This window comes from Trachypithecus francoisi, unplaced genomic scaffold (assembly GCF_009764315.1).
Source record: "Trachypithecus francoisi isolate TF-2019V2 unplaced genomic scaffold, Tfra_2.0 Lachesis_group6, whole genome shotgun sequence".
Classification (NCBI taxonomy): domain Eukaryota; kingdom Metazoa; phylum Chordata; class Mammalia; order Primates; family Cercopithecidae; genus Trachypithecus; species Trachypithecus francoisi.
This window is the reverse complement of record NW_022681471.1, coordinates 65,686,344-65,705,185: the sequence shown is the minus strand read 5'-3', so window position 1 is coordinate 65,705,185 and position 18,842 is coordinate 65,686,344. Positions and strand designations below refer to the sequence as shown.

The following is an 18,842-nucleotide window of genomic DNA, read 5'->3' as shown; positions in this document are numbered from 1 at the left end:
AAGAAATACAACTAAATCTATCTATGATAGTTAACTTCAGCTTTTAGCCTTAGGGAATTTAAGAATGCAGTAAGACTAAACTAGACTGTAAATGATTTTTAAGTTTTCAGGAACGGTCATTACATTTTTGTATAAAGCAGGCACATTAACTGACTGAACCAAAACCTAATATAATAAATTTTTAAACCTGCTTACACATTGAAGTATAATTTGGAAACTAAAGCCCCTTGTCTAAAACTCAATGGAAAGAAAAAAATAGATTTCATTCTTTACAAAACTAACTGAATATTCCAAATTTTTAACTTCGATAATACACATTATCATTGGCATACAAATATATTTCTAGACAAATCACTAGGAAAATGCCATGTTTGGTCTTTTGTACATAGCTAACAGTAATCAAGTTCCAATTTTATAAAAATGATGTTTAAAAATTCATTTCAACTTTAACTTCATGAAAAATTAATACACATTACCTTTTGGCAAGCTCTGCATAGTAATATCATTTTCTGAATTTTCATTAGATGCATCTTCATTTACAGTTTCGTCATCCAAAGGTTTTTCATCATCTGATTCTACATACTTTGTTACAATTGAAGGTTTCCTATGAAAGAATTAAGTTCATAGAATTATGAACATTTCTGACAACTGGAACAATACCCAAAGAACATAAATAACATGTTGAGATTGAGCAGTGGGTCTCAACCAGGAAGCACATCAGAATCACCTAGGGATGCATGTGTGTCTACACCATATCACTGAAGATTATGATTCAGTAGGTCTGGAGTAAGACCAAGGCATACGCATTCTGAAAAAGCTACCAGGGAGACCTTGGAGGACACTCTTCTTTAAGAATCACTACTTTAGAGAAATAAATTAATATCAAGTAAGCTTGGTTTTCAAGAGACATTCCCACTGCTTAGAAACAATGAAAGTCCAATAGACTAAGCGGCAAACTTCTAATAAGAATTATACTGCACAGTATATTGGGAATTATATTATGTTAGAAAATAGTTTCAGTTTTTATGTATGGCTTCACAATTTAGCAGAAAAAAGTGTTTTTTACCACTCTTTTTCTCCTTGTAACTTACAACTATGATGACTAACTCCCCATCCTAGACAATTTCAAAAAACCCATTGCCTCATAGGGCATTCAACAATTACTTTCTCCTTTTTCAAGGACATATGTTGTCTAATGAAATAAACTACATTTTGCGAGGGCCACTAATACATAATAAATCCTTTAAAAACCTTTAAAATTCAAAGTTGGAATGAAAAATAATTGTTAAATTCAGGTGACAGATACAAAGGGATTCATTATATTATACTTATCATTTTAAAATATGTATATTTGTATAGAATAGTTAACTCAGAATAGAGCTTGACATGAGTTCAGAAAAAATTTGGTTCTAGAAACAGAAAATAACCTGAAAAAGAAAATAACTTTTTGTCCCTTCAACATCAACTAACCTCTTTGATCGTGACGATCCTGAAGACTTGGATTTTTCTGAAGAGCTAGTTCCCTAGATGTGAGACATAAATATAAAATTGAATAAAACTCTCAAAACAGCACCCCTACAATTAGCTATTTCCCTATAGCAACTTCAATACAGGGATATAATGAGGTGCTATTTATGTGCCTAGAATATTTTTCTAAAAGGAACTCCAAAAACTAATTCTCTACCACATAAGGAACACAGATGCAAAAACATAAAAATAAAAACTAATTCTCATTTACTGCCAGGTTTCCTTGGCTGAAGATTAAATTTCTTGTTTTTCACATGGTTGCTGTCACATGCTGCGGGGGATACACTGCTGTAAAATGATCATGGCCCCAGTCAACAAAGACAAAACAAAGAAGCAGAAGTAATCAGATCTCAACAGAAGTAGGGAGTTTTAAGGCTCTAAATATGTTTCATTATTCTCTAAGCTAACACCTGGCATGAAGTAACTTCTACAACTTGCTTTGAGATACTAAACTTACCCTCATTTTGCCAGTATAATCAATATATTTTACTGGATTCAGTTTTTTTACAGTAGGTAAAAAAAATTCCCAAAACCATAGTTGTAGACCTGTATATCAGGCAAAGGACCTTGTTATGAGTTGCTAATAATAATGCTTAGCAGACTCTAGATACCAAGTTTTGAGAGATTTCACAACCATGAAGTTCATGCCCATAACATCCACCTCAAACACCTCTGGGGTAATATAAAGACAGTTAAATATCTATCTGTTGGAAAGTCTTCAGCTGTCTGACTTTAGGTAAACCACTGAAGTGAACCACAACAGTAACAGAAACAATGAACACCTTCTCAAACTGGAAAACAACGAAACTGAAGCATCATAATGACAACTGGGTATCAGTAGTCTTCGACACATACATGTGTCTAGAAGCAATCTAACGACATATGCTCTAGTCGGTTAATAGTAACTAACAAATATCTCTAAATAATTATCCTTACCTCTTCCTTGCTGTTTTCCATCATATCAGAGTTACTTCCAGAACCACTGATTTTATCTAAAAAAGAAGAAATAAAGAACGTTATTTATCTCTTTGATGCATTATCAAATAGAACATCAATACTTATAACTCCATAAACCCATTCTCACACTATGAAGTCTGGCAGTATTGTTAACACACTACTCACATTAAAATATTCCTAGAAGAGTTCTTTCACTAGAATCACTCTCCTTTTGCATACTAACCCCTCCTTATAAAGCATGAAATCTCTATAAAGATTACTTTGGTATAAAAACATTTCCAGTTGTAATTTATAAATATTACAAGACATTCCCAGTAGAAGAAAATTTAAACTATTACACTGAAAATAAAAAACATACTACCAATAAAGTATATTTCATTTCACCATAAAATACTGGGAAAATAATAGCAAACTAAACCAAAATCAAGGAGAAGGAAATAATAAAGATTATGGCAGAAACTCATGAAACAGATGAAATAGGAAATAGAAAAACAATAGGGGAAAAAAAAAATCAATAAAACCAAAGAGTAGTTCTTTTTCTTTTCCTCCCTTTTTTTTTTGGAGATAGGGTCTCACTCCATTGTCCATACTAGAGTGCAGAGGTGCTATCATGGTTCACTTTAGCCTCAACCTCCCGGCTTCAGGTGATCCTCCCCTCTAAGCCTCCCAGGTAGTTGGGACTACAGGTGCGCACCACCACATCCGGCTAATTTTTTGTGGAGATGGGGTTTCGTCATGTTGCCCAGGCTGGTCTCTAACTCCTGGGTTCATGTGGTCTGCCCACCTTGGCCTCCCAAAGTGCTGAGATTATGGGCATGAGCCACAGGCACCTGGCCAAAAACTAATTCTTTAAAAAGATGATCAAGCAGGAACTTGGCCATTCAAGTTGGAATCTGCTAGGGATTGTGTAACAACTTACCTGCGGGGGAAGAAAAGATGAACAAACTTTAGGCTAGACTGACCAAGAAAAAAAAGAAACAAGACTCAAGTTACTAGACTTAGAAATGAAAAAGAGGACATTACTACCAAACTTACTGAAATAAAGGGATTATAAAGGAATACTATGAACAACTGTATGCCAAAAAATTAAATAACTTACATGAAATGAACAAATTCCAAAACACAAACTACTAAAACTGATTCAAGAAGAAACAGTTGTGAATAGATCTGTAACAATTGATGAGATTAAATCAGAAATAAAGAAAGCTACCCATAAAGAAAAGGCCCAAATGTTCTCACCACTTAATTATAACAAACATTTAAAAAAGGACTAATACCAATTCTTCACAAACTCTTCAAAAAACAGAAAAGGAGGCAACATTTCCCAACTCATTTTATGAAACTAATATTGCCCTGATATAAAAAATCTATCACAAATAGAGAAAAGTATTTCTACAGGCAAGTATCACTTATGAATATAGATGCAAAAGTCCACAAAATATTAGAAAACTTCAAATCAGAAGACAGGCTAGAGACTGGGAGAAAATCTTCACAAAGTACACATCTGATAAAAGACAATTATCCAAACTATACAAAGAATGCTTAAAACTCAACAATAATATAACAAACAACATGATATTAAAGCAAGGAAAAAAAAGAAACCTATGTGAACAGACACCTCACCAAAAAAGATATACAGATGCAAATAAGCACATGAAAAAATGCTCAACAATATATGTCATTAGGGAATTGCAAATTAAAACAATATACCCCTACATGCCTATTAGAATAGCCAAAATCCAGAACACTGACTATACCAAAACCTGCTGAGAAGGGTATGGAGCAAAAGAAACTCTCATTTATTGCTGGTGGGAATGCAAAATGGAGCCACTCAGGAAAACAGTTCAGCAATTTCTTACAAAACTAAGCACACCATACATAAAGCAGCAATCACACTCCTTGGTATTTATCCAAAGCTGAAAACATATATCCACAAAATAACCTGCATGGAGATGTTTATAAACATTTTTATTTTATATAAACATCTTCGTTTACTTATATAAACATCTTTATAAGCAGCTTTATTCATAACTGCCAAAACTTGGAAGCAACCAAGATATCATTTAGAAGATTAATGGATAAACAAACTGTAGTACATCCAGAAAATGGAATATTATTCGGCACTAGAAATAAATTAGTTATCAAGCTACAAAGAGACATGAAGGAAACAAATGCAGATTACTATGTGAAAGAAGCCAGTCTGGAAAGGCTACATACATATGATTACAACTATGACAATCTGAAAAAGGCAAAACTATGGAGAAAGTAAAAAGATCAGTGGCTGCCAGTACTCAAAGGGGAGAAAGGGATGAAGAAACAGGCACAGCACAGGAAATTTTTAGGGCAGTGAAACTATTCTGTATGATACCACAAAATGTTGAATGTAGGTCATTATATATTTGTCAAAAATCTTTAAAATGTTTAACACCAAGAGTAAACCTTAACATAAACTATGCATTTGGGGTAATAATGACATGTCAATGTAGGTTCACCAATGTTATATAACAAATGTACAACTCTCTTATGGAATGCTGATAGTGGGAGATGCTATGCATGTGTAGAAGCAGGGGCATATGGGAACTCACTGTACTTTTTGCTCAATTTTGCTATGAACCTAAAACAGCTCTTTAAAAATACCTGTTTTCTGGCTGGGTGTAGTGGCTCACGCCTGTAATCCTAGCATTTTGGAAGGCTGAGGCGGGCGGATCACCTGAGGTCAGGAGTTCGAGAACAGCCTGACCAATAAGATGAAACCCTGTTGCTACTAAAAATACAAAAATTAGCTGGGCGTGGTGGCATGTACCTGTAAACCCAGCTACTCGGGAGGCGGAGACAGGAAAATCACTTGAACCCAGGAGGTGGAGGCTGCAGTGAGTCAAGATCATCCCATTGCACTCCAGCCTGGGCAACAAGAGCGAAACTCAGTCTCAAAAAAAAAAAAAAATCTTTTTTCTAATAAATTAAGGAAGACGGGAAATTTAAAATCTACAAAAACCCACAGGTAGGTAATATCATACTTAATGGTGACAGACTGAATGCTTTCCCCCTTAAGATCAGGAACAAGGCAAGGAAATCTGCTCTTGTCATTTGCATTCAACTTTGCACTACGGATTCTACTCAGAGCATGCATGTTAAAAAAAAAAAAATTGAAAGGCATCAGTATTTAAAGGGAAGGTATGAAACTATCCCTATTAGAGGGCCAGGTGCGGTGGCTGACGCCTGTAATCCCAGCACTTTGGGAGGCTGAGGCAGGTGGATCACCTGAGGTCAGGAGTTCGAGACCAGCCTAGCCAACATGGCATAACCCTGTCTCTACTAAAAATACAGAAATTAGCCGGGTGTGGTGGCGCATCCCTGTAATCCCAGCTACTAGGGAGGCTGAGGCAGGAGAATCACTTGAACCTGGGAGGCAGAGGTTGCAGTGAGCTGAGGTCACGCCATTGCAGAGCGAGACTCTGTCTCAAAAAAAATAAATAAATAAAACTATCCCTATTAGAATATGGCATTATCTCATACATAGAAGATCCTAAGGAATCCACTAAAGAATTATCGGAATAGGCTGGGCACGGTGGCTCACACCTGTAATCCCAACACTTTGGGAGGCCGAGGCGGGCAGATCACCAGAGGTCAGGAGTTTAAGACTAGCCTTGCCAACATGGCAAAACCCTGTCTCTACTAAAAATACAAAAATTAGCTGGGCGTAGTGGCGGGTGCCGGTAATCCCAGCTACTTGGTAGGCTGAGGCATGAGAATTGCTTGAACCTGGGAAGCAGAGGTTGCAGTGAGCCAAGATCACACCACTGCACTTCAGCCTGGGGAACAGAGCGAGACTATCTCAAATTAAAAAAAAAAAAAAAGAATCATGGGAATAAAATTAGTTCAGGAAGATTGATGGGTACAAGGACAATAAACAAAATCAATGTTATGTCTATACATTTGCAATGAATAATCTCAAAATGAAACTAAGAAAAGAATTCCATTTATAACAGAATTAGAAGGAAATAATTTACAAAAAAAAAAAAAAGAAGTACAAAACATACTCTGAAAACTATAAAATGCCATTGAAAGAAATTAAAGATCTAAATCAATGGAAAAACACTTCATGTTCATGAATTAGAAGACAACAATTTTTTAAAAATTAGGGACAGAGTCTCACTCTACTGCCCAGGCTGGAGTGCAGTGGTGTAATTATAGCTCACTGCAGCCTCAAACTCCTAGGCTCAAGTGATCCTCCTGCCTCAGCATCCTGATTAGCTGGCACCACAGGCACATGCCACCATGCCTGGCTAATTTTTAAATATTGTGTAGATGGGGTCTGGCTATGTTTCCCAGGCTGGTCTCAAATTCCTGTCCTCAAGTAATCCTCCCACCTCAGCCTCCCAAAGTGCTGGAATTACAGGCATGAGTCATCGCACCTCGCCAGTGATAAAACATTAAACATCCTTGAGATACAATTACATACCATACAATTTACCCATTTAAAGCACACAATTCCATCAGTCACCAGGCCAAGCCACAAGATTTATCATTCTTATGATGCCAATGTTACAGAATCTTTGGGGTGTCACTTTTCTGGCCAGAAACATCTGTGGCTGGTGGTACCTGTGCCAGAGTTTTGCTCGGGCCTACTGGGCTCGTCCTGCCTATTTGGCCTGGCCGGCTACACTTGGCTCATGCCACTGACCTGTATCCTATGCTGGCCAAGGGAGACTGCATGAAGGATCAAGGGGTATATGAGCAAGTTTGGGGTCCAGCCACTGCGCAATCAGACATGCTAGGGGCTGCAGCAGGGCACGCAGCTCCAGGTGCCAGCATGGGCATCAGCTCTTTCTCTGTGAGGCTGCAGTTGGACCAGGAACACCACAAGCAGCATCCACAGCTGGCACCAGGGAACACGGTGGCACCCAGAAGGCTGGAGATACCAGGAACCGCAGGCAGGGCCCCAAAGAGAGAGTCACAGCCCTGGCTCGGGGACCTCCCAGGTCTGGGCTCCCCAAAGGGCTGCAGCTCTTCTTTCCTTCTCTTCACCTGAAAAAAGGTGAGCAAGGGGCATGTCTCAGCCCTGTTTGTGTTACAGCTCTTTTAGCCTCATTCAGCAGGTCCCAAGTTCTTGTCCTGCACCCAAGAAGATGAGGTACACAGAAAAGTGGAGAGTCAGCAAGATAAAGAGGGGCTTTATTGAGCAATAGAACAGCTCAGAGGAAACCCAAAGGGGCAACTCCTTTCCACAGTCAGGGTATCCCAACAAGTGCTCAGCTCCTAGCAGAGAGGGTGGCTCTTCTCTGCTAGGCAAGTCGTTACAAGCTGCTCCTCTCAGCAGCTGATCATCCCATCATCTGCACAGCTCTCACTAGAGAGGAGGCCCTAGTATGGGTGGTACCTCTCTGCAGGAAGGTCGTCCCATTGTCTCTGCAGCTCTCAGCAAAGAGGAGGCCCTAGAGTGGGTGGCACCTCTTTGCAGGAAGGTCATCTTGTCATCTCTGCAGCTCACAGCAGAGAGGAGGTCCTAGAGTGGGTTGCTCCTCTCTGCAGCTGGTCACCTGACATCTGTTCAGCTCTGGCTGAGCCTGGGGATTTTATGGGCCTCAGAGGGGAGGATGTGCGTGCCAACTGGTCCAGGGGCGGGCCCAGTAAAGGCACCACAAGTTCCCACTCTGATCCATGCAACTGGCAGCCCAACCCCCAGCCTTCAGGCTTTCCCTGGCCTGAAGGTGGGTCCTCACCAGGGACCCACCACCTTCCACTCAGGAACCTACCTCCTGCTGCTGTTCATGGCACCCAGGCTGTAGATGCAAGGGGGCACCTGCATGTCAATGCTGAACTGCCCTCAGCCCTGCCTCAGCTTCCCTATGTTTGTCAGTACCCAAAGTCCGGAGGAGGGCCAAGGCAGCAGAAGACTGGCGTGTCAGCAGTTCCCCGAGCATGTGCACACCTGGCCAGGCTGCAACAGCATCCAGGCTCGGCCCCAACTTTGCCCCAAGATCACAGCAGGTGCCAACAGCAAGGAGAAGCCAGGCAGCAGGAGAAGGCACTTCCAAGCCTATGAGGGCAAGGCAGGGGCCTTCCCTGGCCCCAAGAGTGCAGAGACACCTGGGTCTGCAGCCCCCCCATGATTTGGGTGGCTGCAGCTGCACCCAGTGGGGCAGGGCTCCTGCCTGCCCCATAAAGCAGGAGGCCCAGGTCTACACCCACGATTTGGGCAGCTATAGCTGTACCCAGGACGGCGGGACACCAGCCTGCTCCATAAAGCGGGAGGACTGGATCTGTAGCTATGGTTTGGGTGGCTGTGGCTGCACCTGGGGCTCCTGCCTGCTTCATGGAGCAGAAGGCCAGGATCTGTAGCCGCAGTTTGGGAGATTGCAGCTGCACCCAGGAGGGTGGGTCTCCTGTCTGCTCCATGGAATGAGAGGCCTGGGACTGTAGTCACGGTTTGGTCAGCTGCTATTGCACCTAGGAGGGTGGGGTTCCTGCCTGCTCCCAAGACTCAAGAGCACAGGGATGCCCAGGTCTACAGTCATGGCTTAGGCAGTTGCAGCCAAGACCCAGGGAGCTCCCGCCCCAACTTGGAAGGGGCGGGGCTCCTGCTTGCCCCTGGCTCCCACCAACTCTATAGACCGTGCAGCCCTGGCCATGTCTCCCTGCTGCAGCAAGTGTGATGGCAGCAGCCACTCCAGACGGCCCACCACTGCCATCAGCAATACTCCACAAACTAATCTACGGATACACTGCAATCTCTGTCAGAATCCCAGCTGACTTCTTTGTAAAAATTGACAAGCTCATTCCAAAATTCATATGGACCAGGCATGGTGGCTCAGACCTTTAATCCCAGCACTTCGGGAGGCCAAGGTGGAAGGATCACTTGAGGACAGAAGTTTAAGAACAGTCTCAGAAACATAGTGAAACTCCATCTCTACCAGAAAAAACAAAGAGTTAAAATTCATAGGGAATTGAAAACATTCAGAATAGGCAGATAATCTTGAAAAATGAAAAGTATGAAGACTCACACTTCCTGATTTTGTCAATACTCCACAGTCTTGATTGCCATAGTTTTGTAAAACTACACAACAACTTTGGTGCAACTTTGCACAAAACTGTAAAACAATGCAATCAAGACCATGGAGTACTGGTAAAAGGACAAACAGATGAACAGAATAGAATTAAGAGTCCAGAAATAAACCCACATATCTATGACCAGCTGGTTTCTTTTTTCTTTTTTTTTTTTTTCTTGGAGACAGGATCTCACTCTGTCACCCAGGCTAGGTGCAGTGGTACAATCATGGCTCACTGCAGCCTCAATCTCCTGGGCTCAAGTGATCCTTCTGCCTCAGCCTCCCAAGTAGCTGGGATACAGGCACACACCACTAAGCCTGGCGTTTTTTTTTTTTTTTTTTAATAGAGATGGAGTCTCACTGTGTTGTCCAGGCTGGTCTGGAACTCCTGGGCCCGAGTACCCCTCCCGACTCAGTCTCCCAAAGTGCTAGGATTATAGACGTGAGCCACCATGCCCGGCAGGCCCACTGATTTCTGACAAAGGTGGCAAAACCATTCAATGAAGAAAGGATAGTCTTTCAACAAATGATGCTGAGACAACTGGATAGAAACCTACAAAAAATGAAGTTGGACCCCTACCTCACAATATATACAAAATATTAACTCAAAGTAGATTAGAGACCTAAATGTAAGAACTAAATCTATAAAACTTTTAGGAGAAAACATGGGGGTAAATCTTCATTACCTTCAATTTGGTAATGGATTCTTAAAGACACCAAAAGAATGAGCAACAAAAGGAAAATCAGATAAATAATAACTTTTATGCTTCAATTAAAGACAACCCAACTGGGTGCAGTGTCTCATGCCTGTAATCCCAGCTACTTGGGAGCCCAAGGTGAATCACTTGAGGCCAGGAGTTCAAGCTCAGCCAGGGCAACATGGTAAGACCTTATCTCTAAAATAAAAAAAAAATACTAGCTGGACATGGTGGCACACGACTGTAGTCTCGTATACTTGGGAGGCTGAGATGGGAGGATTGCTTGTACCCAGGAGTTCAAGGCTGCAGTGAACTATGATCTTGCCACTGCACCCCAGCCTGAGCAACAGAGCAAAACCCTGTCTCTAAAAGTAAATAATGACAACTCAAAGAATAGGAGAAAATATTTCCAAATTATATATCTTATCCAAGTGTCCACTGAAATATGAATGGATACACAAAATGTGGTATACATACAATGGAATGGTGTTGGGACTTCAAAAGAAATGAAATTTTGAGATACACTACAAAATGGATAACCTTCAATACATTGTGCTAAGTAAAATATGTCAGAAGGACAAATATTGTAGGATTATACATATATGAAGTTCCTAGAGTAGTCAAATTCATAGGAAGAGAATGTAGAATGGTGTTTGCAAGGCTAAGGAGAGGGAAGAAGATTGGGGAGTTAGTATGCAATGGGTACAGAGTTTCACTTGGGGAAGATGAAAAAGTTCTAGACATGGATGGTGGTGGTGAATGCACAACAATTTTAATGTTACAGGACTGTACACTTAAAATTAGTTAAAATGGTAATTCTATGTTACACATATTTTACAATGAAAAAGGTACAATATATAAAGAATTCTTACAAATCATAATGAAAGCATAAATACCATTTAAAAACTGGGCAAAGGGGCTAGGCATGGTGGCTCATGCCTGTAATCCCAGCACTTTGGGAGGCCGAGGTGGGTGAATTGCTTAAGCACAGGAATTCAAGACCAGCTTGGACAACAAATTAAGACCCTGTCTCTATAAAAAATAAACAAAATTAGCTGGCCACTGTGGCACACACCCATAGTCTTAGCTACTCGGGAGGTTGAATGGTGGGAAGATCATTTGAGCCAGGGAGATTAAGGATGCAGTGAGCTGAGATCACGCCACTGCACTCCAGCCTGGGAAACAGAGCAGGACCCTGTCAAAAAAAAAAAAAAAAAAGACTGGGCAGAGGGTTTGAATAAAAAATTCTCCAAGGAATATATACAAACTACAAATAATCACATGAAATGATGTTCAACATCATTAGCCTTCAGGCAGTTAAAAACTAAAACCACAATGAGATACTATTTCATGTGCACTAGAATGGCTAGAATCAAAGTCTGTTATTAACAATGTTTGGCATGGATGTGAAGAACTCACAATCTTTATATACTCCTGGAGTATATAAAGTGGAGTAAAATAGTATCTCCACTTTGGAAAACAGTTTGACATTTCCTCACACAACTTAACATAGTTACCATATAAATCCAGCAATTAGATTCCTAGGTATATACATAAGATAAACAAAAATATATGGCTACACACAAAACTACATACCAATATTTACAGCCGCATTATTCCTAATAGCCAAAACATGGGAACAAGCCAAATGTCCATCAATGGATAAACGGATAAACAAATATGATATACACATATAATGGAATATTATGTGGCCATAAAAAGGAATGAAGTACTAATACATGTTACAACAGATATCTTGAATACATTATGCTAAATGAAAGAAATCAGCCACAAAAACACATATTTATATGATGCCATTCATATGAAAGTCCAAAATAGGGAAATAGGCCAGGCGCAGTGGCTCACGCCTGCAATCCCACAACTCTGGGGACCTGAGGTGGGCAGATAACTTGAGGCCAGGAGTGTGAGACAAGCCTGGCCAACATGGCAAAACTCCATCTCTAATAAAAACTATAAAAATTAGCCAGGTTTGGTGGTGCATGCCTGTAATCCCAGCTACTTGGGAGGCCAAGGCACAAGAATCACTTGAACCTGGAAGGCAGAGGTTGCAATAAGCCAAGATAGCCACTGCACTCCAGCCTGGGCAACAGAACGAGACTCTGTCTTAAAAAAAAAAAAAAAAAAAAAAAAACCCAAAACAGGGAAATATAAAAAATAAGAAAGTAGATTAGTGATTTATTAGAGCTAGGGGATGATAGCTAAAGGGTATGGAGTTTCCTTTTGAGGTGATAAAAATGTTCTAAAATTGACTGTGGTGATGGTTGCACATATGTGTAAAAATTAAATATACTAAAAACCACTGAATTTTATACTTTAAATGCATTAATTGTATGGCATGTATTTCAATAAGGATGCTTAATGTTTTATTACCAGCCAGGTGCAGTGGCTGATGCCTGTAATCTAAATACTTTGGGAGGCCAAGGTGGGAAGATCACTTGAGGCCAGAAGTCTGAGACCAGCCTGGGCAACAGAGCCAGGCCCCGTCTCTATGGAACATTTAAAAATTAGCTGGGTGTGGTGGCATGTGCCTGTAGTCTCGGCTACTCCAGAGGCTGAGGCAGTCTCAGCTACTCAAGAGGCTGAGGCAGGAGGATCACTTGAGCCTAGGAGTTTGAGGCTGCAGTGAGCTGTAATTGCACCACTGCACTCCAGCCTGGGCAACAGAGCAATATCCTGTTTCTTTTTAAAAAGAATTTATTACCCATTAAGTAAATGCAAATTAAAACCACAATGAGATACCATAAATATCAAATGGCGAAAAGTTAAAAATAGTATTAACACCCAGTGTTAACAAGAATGTGGAGAAACTGGATCACTCATATATTGCTGTGGGAATATAAAACAGTACAACCATTCTGGAAAACAGTTCAGAGTTTCTTTTAAAAAAAAAATGAACATGCAAGAGCAGAAAAGATAACTATTAGGTACTGGACTTAATACCTAGATGATGAAATAATCTAAACAATAAACCCCAGTGATGCTACCTTACCTATGTGACAAACCTTCACAGGTACCCCTGAACCTAAAAGTTAAATAAATAAATATCAATCAATCAATCAATCAATCAATGCACTGATAGAGTCCAGTGGAGTTAAAAAAAAAAAAAAAAAAGAAATGCAAGCCAGGTGCAGTGATTACCTGAGGTCAGGAGTTCATAACAAGCCTGGCCAACATAGTGAGACTCTGTCTCTACCCAAAATAAAATAAAATGTAAATGTAGTTTAATTAATTCAATAAAAATAAATGTGTAACCATCATATGAACTGCAAAATGCACTCCTGGCATTTATTGCAAAGAAATGAAAACATAAATTAATATAAAAACTTATATATAAATATTCACCACCAGCTTTAATTGTAACAACCGAAATCAGGAATCGGCCCAGATTTGCTTTAACAAATAAATGATTAAACAAACTACAGTACAGGCCGGGCGCGGTGGCTCACACCTGTAATCCCAGCACTTTGGGAGGCCAAGGTGAGTGGATCACCTGAGGTCAGGAGTTTGAGACCAGCCTGGCAAACATGGTGAAATCCCTCTCTACTAAAAATACAAAAATTAGCTGGGTGTGGTGGTGCGTGCCTGTAATCCCAGCTACTCTGGAGACTGAGGCAGGAGAATCACTTGAACCTGGGAGGCGGAGGTTGCAGTGAGCCAAGATCATGCCACTGCCCTCCAGCCTGGGTGACAAAACGAGACTCCGTTTCAAAAAAAAAAAAAACCTGCGGTACAGGTTGCGTATCCCTTATCCAAAATGCACAGGACCAGAAGTGTTTCAAATTTTGGATTTTTTCAGATTCTAGCGTATTTGCACTATTCTGGTTAATTCACATTAGGGATTTAGCATCCCTAATCTGAAAATCCCAAATGTTCCCATGAGCATTTCCTTTGAGTGTGTCACATCAGCACTCAAAAGTTTCCGATCTTGGAACATTTCAGATTTCTGATTCCGGGGTTAAGGATACTCAATCTGTATATCCATACCATGGAATATTACCCTGCAATTAAAAGCAAAGGACTGTTGATACATACAACAACATGAATGAATCTCCACAGAATTATGCCAAGTGAAAACACTCCAAAACACCCCAAAAGATTATTTACTATATAACTCATTAAACATATTTGAAATGACAAAATTTTCAAAATGGAAGACAGATTAGTGGTTGCCAGGTGTTAAGCACAGGCAGAGGTAGGGGGAGGGAAGTGTGTGTGATTATAAAATGCCAATATGAGGAATCCTGTGTTGATGAACTACTCTGTATCTCAACTGTGGTGGTAGATGCATGAATCAACCCAGGTAAAAAAAATTGTATAGAACTTTAACACACACACACACACACACACACACACACAAGTACAAGTAAAACGGATGAAATCTTGATTAACAGATTTTATCAATGTCAATATTCTGGTTGTGATATTGTATTCTAGTTTTATATGTTACCATTGGGGGAAACTGCCAAAGTGCATAAGAGCTCTCTCTATATTAGTTATTAAAACTGCATGTAAATTTATAATTACAAATAGAAATTTAAGCTTAAAAAAATTCTCAGCAAACTAGGAATAGAGGGGAACTTCCTCAACTTGATAAAGAGCATTTACAAGAAACCTGTAAAGCAAATATACTTCACTGTGAAAGACTGAATGTTTTCCCACTAAAATTGGCAACACTAAGAAGATGTCTGCTATCATCATTATTCTTCAATGTAATACTGGAAAATACAGAAAATCCTAGCTAATATAATGAAGCAAGAAAAGAAATTAAAAGGCATACAGATGGAAAGGAAAAAATAAAACTATCCCTATTTGCAGGTGACATAACTGTCTAAGTAGAAAATTCCAAAGAATCTACAAGAGGGGGGAAATACTATTTAGAACTAATAAGTAAGTTCAGCAGGTTCGCAGGATACAAGGCCAACATAAAAAGTCAACTGGGCTGGGTGTGATGGCTCACGCCTGTAATCCACACACTTTGGGAAGCTGAGGCAGGCGGATAACCTGAGGTCATGAGTTCAAGACCAGCCTGGCCAACATGGTGAAACCCTGTCTCTACTAAAAATACAAAAATTAGCTAGGCGTGGTGGCAGGCGCCTGTAATCCTAGCTATTCAGGAAGTTGAGGCACAAGAATCACTTGAACTCAGGAGGTGGAAGTTGCTGTGAGCTAAGATTGCACCACTGCTCTCCAGCCTGGACAACAAAAGCAAAACTCTGTCTAAAGAAAAAACAAACAAACAAAAAGTCAACTGAATTTCTATATACCTTCAATGAATAACGGAATCTGAAACTTTATTTTATTTTTATTTTTATTTTTATTTTATTTATAATTTTTTTTTTTCCTGAGACGGAGTTTTGCTCATGTTGCCCAGGCTGGAGTGCAATGGCACGATCTCGGCTCACCACAACCTCCACCTCCTGGGTTCAAGTGATTCTCCTGCCTCAGCCTCCTGAGTAGCTGGCTGGCATTACAGGCATGTGCCACCATGCCTGTCTAATTTTGCATTTTTAGTAGAGACGGGGTTTCTCCGTGTTGGTCAGGCTGGTCTCGAGCTCCTGACCTCAGGTGATCTGCCTGCCTCGGCCTCCCAAAGTGCTGGGATTACAGGTGTGAGCCACTGTGCCCGGCCCAGAATCTGAAACTTTAAAACAAAAGAATTTAAAACAGCACTCAAAAACTTGAACTACTTGGGTAAAATTCTCACAAAGTGTGTGCAAGATTAGTATACAGACAACTACAAACACTAGGCCAAGTGAGAGTTTCTGTTGACTCCTTTTCTTCCTGAGTATGGTTTAAACATTCCTATCCTTTACATGTGTTTGGTTGATAACGATCCCGTTTTATAGTTGTTTCTTGGAGAAAGGATTCAAGTTTTTCTGTACACTTTTTTTTTTTTTTTTTTTGAGACGGAGTCTTGCTCTGTTGCCCGGGCTAGAGTGCAGTGGCCGGATCTCAGCTCACTGCAAGCTCCGCCTCCCGGGTTCATGCCATTCTCCTGCCTCAGCCTCCCGAGTAGCGGGGACTACAGGCGCCCGCCACCTCGCCCGGCTAGTTTTTTTGTATTTTTAGTAGAGACGGGGTTTCGCCGTGTTAGCCAGGATGGTCTCGATCTCCTGACCTCGTGATCCGCCCGTCTCGGCCTCCCAAAGTGCTGGGATTACAGGCTTGAGCCACCGCGCCCGGCCCTCTGTACACTTTTTAATGTTTTCTGTTTTCTACTGGCTCTATTGGTCTATTAATCAATCATCAAATTCACTGACACTTCTACTGCTACCTTGCATGTCTTGTTAAGTACAATGATGTTATTCTGAACTTAGTAATTTATTCAGAAATTAAATTTTTCAGTTCTAGAATTTCAAAATGGTTTTTAACAGTTTCTATTTCTGCATTGAAATTTTCTACCTGTCCATTCATCATAAACATATTTGCCTTTTTGTACTCAAATATGACTACAATAGCTGCTTTAATATTCTTGTTGCTAATTTCAACAGATAAGTCAGTCTCTATTGATCCCTTTTCCCTTTGAGCATGGGTCACATTTCCTTTCTTCATCTATCTAGTATTTTGGACTGGACACTGGGCACTGTGAAAAATACAGTGAAGACACTGCATTCTGTTAGATTCCTCCAAAGAGTTGACACGTTTGTTAAAACAGACAGTTGGCCAGGCTCAAGCCTGTAATCCCAGCACTTTGGGAAGCCAAGGCAAGTGGATTGCCTGAGGTCAGGAGTTCAAGACCAGCCTGGCCAACATGATGAAACCCATCTCTACTAAAATACAAAAATTAGACAGGCACAGTGGTAGGTGCCTGTAATCCCAGCTACTAGGGAGGCTGAGGCAGGAGAATCGCTTGAACCCGGGAGGCAGAGGTTGCAGGGAGCTGAGATCGCGTCACTGCATACCAGCCTAGGCAACAGAGTAAGACCCTGTCTCAAAAAACAAACAAACAAACAGATAGTTAACTTACTTGAAATGAAACTCCAAACCCTTTCCACCCTGTAGTACCAAACAACTCAAAGCTTTAGTTCTGTTCTTTTAGTCCTAACCAGGCTGGTTGGAATCTGGGGTGCACTTAGGCAACTGGACCAGAGCTATCGGTAGAGTTTTCGTGCGATCTGGTTTCCTCATTCTGTGGCTCTTTTCTAGGTGGGATCTCTCTACTCATGTTACAGCTGCTGTGGTCTCACTAAATTTTTTCCTTGATTTCACATCCAATAAGACTATAGATTTTTATCCAAGTCTTAACTGCCACAGATGGAGCTAAGTGGATCCTTGGCTGAAGCAAAAAGGATTAACAACGGGGAATTCAGTCATTGCCACTTCTTTCTTCCATATGTTAACTCCCCTCCAGTTTATCTACTTTGTTGATATCTAGCCTTCAGTATGCTGCCCAGAATTTATAATTGGTATTTGTGAGTGACATCTGTTTGTCCAACTGGAGATACCACTACTGAAGGAGTTCCTCAACTAGTGAACACAGGACTCCAACAACATAACATTATTATAAAGAGAAAAAGAACTTTAAACAAATACTGAACTATAGTTACATTTCTTTAATGTGATGGTATGGTTAACAATTCTGAAACTGTGGGTACAATGAGAACTAGACAAATGAATACAAATAAATTGGGGAAAGGCCGGGCTTGGTGGCTCACGCCCGTAATCAGAGCACTTTGGGAGGCTGAGGCAGGTGGATTACCTAAGGTCAGGAGTTCCAGACCAGCCTGGCCAACATGGCAAAATCCCATCTCTACTAAAAATATAAAAATTAGCAGGCCACAGTGGTGCGCACCTGTAGTCCCAGCTACTTAGGAGGCTGAGGCAGGAGAATCACTTGAACCCAGGAGGCGGAGGTTGCAGTGAGCTGAGATGGCGCCACTGCACTCCAGCCTGGGTGATAGAACGAGACTCCATCTCAAGAAAATTAAAAATAAAAATAAATAATAAATTGGGGATAGGCCAGGCGCAGTGGTTCACACTTGTAATCCCAGCACTTTGGGAGGTCGAGGCAGGCGGATCATGAAGTCAAGAGATCAAGACCATCCTGGCCAACATGGTGAAACCCTGACTCTACTAAAAATACAAAAATTAGCTGGGTGTGGTGGCGCGTGACTGTAGTCTCAGCTACTCGCTAGACTGAGGCAGGAGAATCGCTTGAACCCAGGAGGCAGAGGCTGCAGTGATCTGAGATCACACCACTGCACTCCAGCCTGGCAACAGAGTGAGACTCCATCTCAAAAATAAATAAATAAAAACATAAAAATAAATAAATTGGGGATAATAGGAACCAGGTTTCTTTCCATTGGAGAAAGAAGTTAAAAATATGAAAAGGGGAAGTCTAGAAAGAAGACTGTGGAATTGAATTAAAATTAAAAGTATCAGTATCAACTGATGAAAATATAAAACATATTATTGGCTTTCTCTGTGAAAGAGCTTGGAAACAAAGACATCTTGGTAGCAATGAGCACATCACACACCCTGATCTTGATTTCCAAACACTATATCCCACCAAAAGAAATCAGAACGCCTGCGAAAAATAACTGATTCTGGGGCTGGGGAACAGCGAATGGAAAGCAAGCCTTGAATACTT

At 40.7% G+C, this 18,842-nt stretch overlaps 1 protein-coding gene across 1 annotated transcript in view; it reads right to left on the bottom strand.

The window, feature by feature from the left end:
• Positions 1 to 18,842, bottom strand: part of ATRX (ATRX chromatin remodeler) — a 331,194-nt gene that overhangs the window by 222,685 nt on the left and 89,667 nt on the right. Inside the window, 3 exon segments of the mRNA XM_033201745.1 lie at positions 477 to 604; positions 1,471 to 1,523; positions 2,464 to 2,519. Coding sequence (XP_033057636.1) covers positions 477 to 604; positions 1,471 to 1,523; positions 2,464 to 2,519 — 237 coding nt within the window.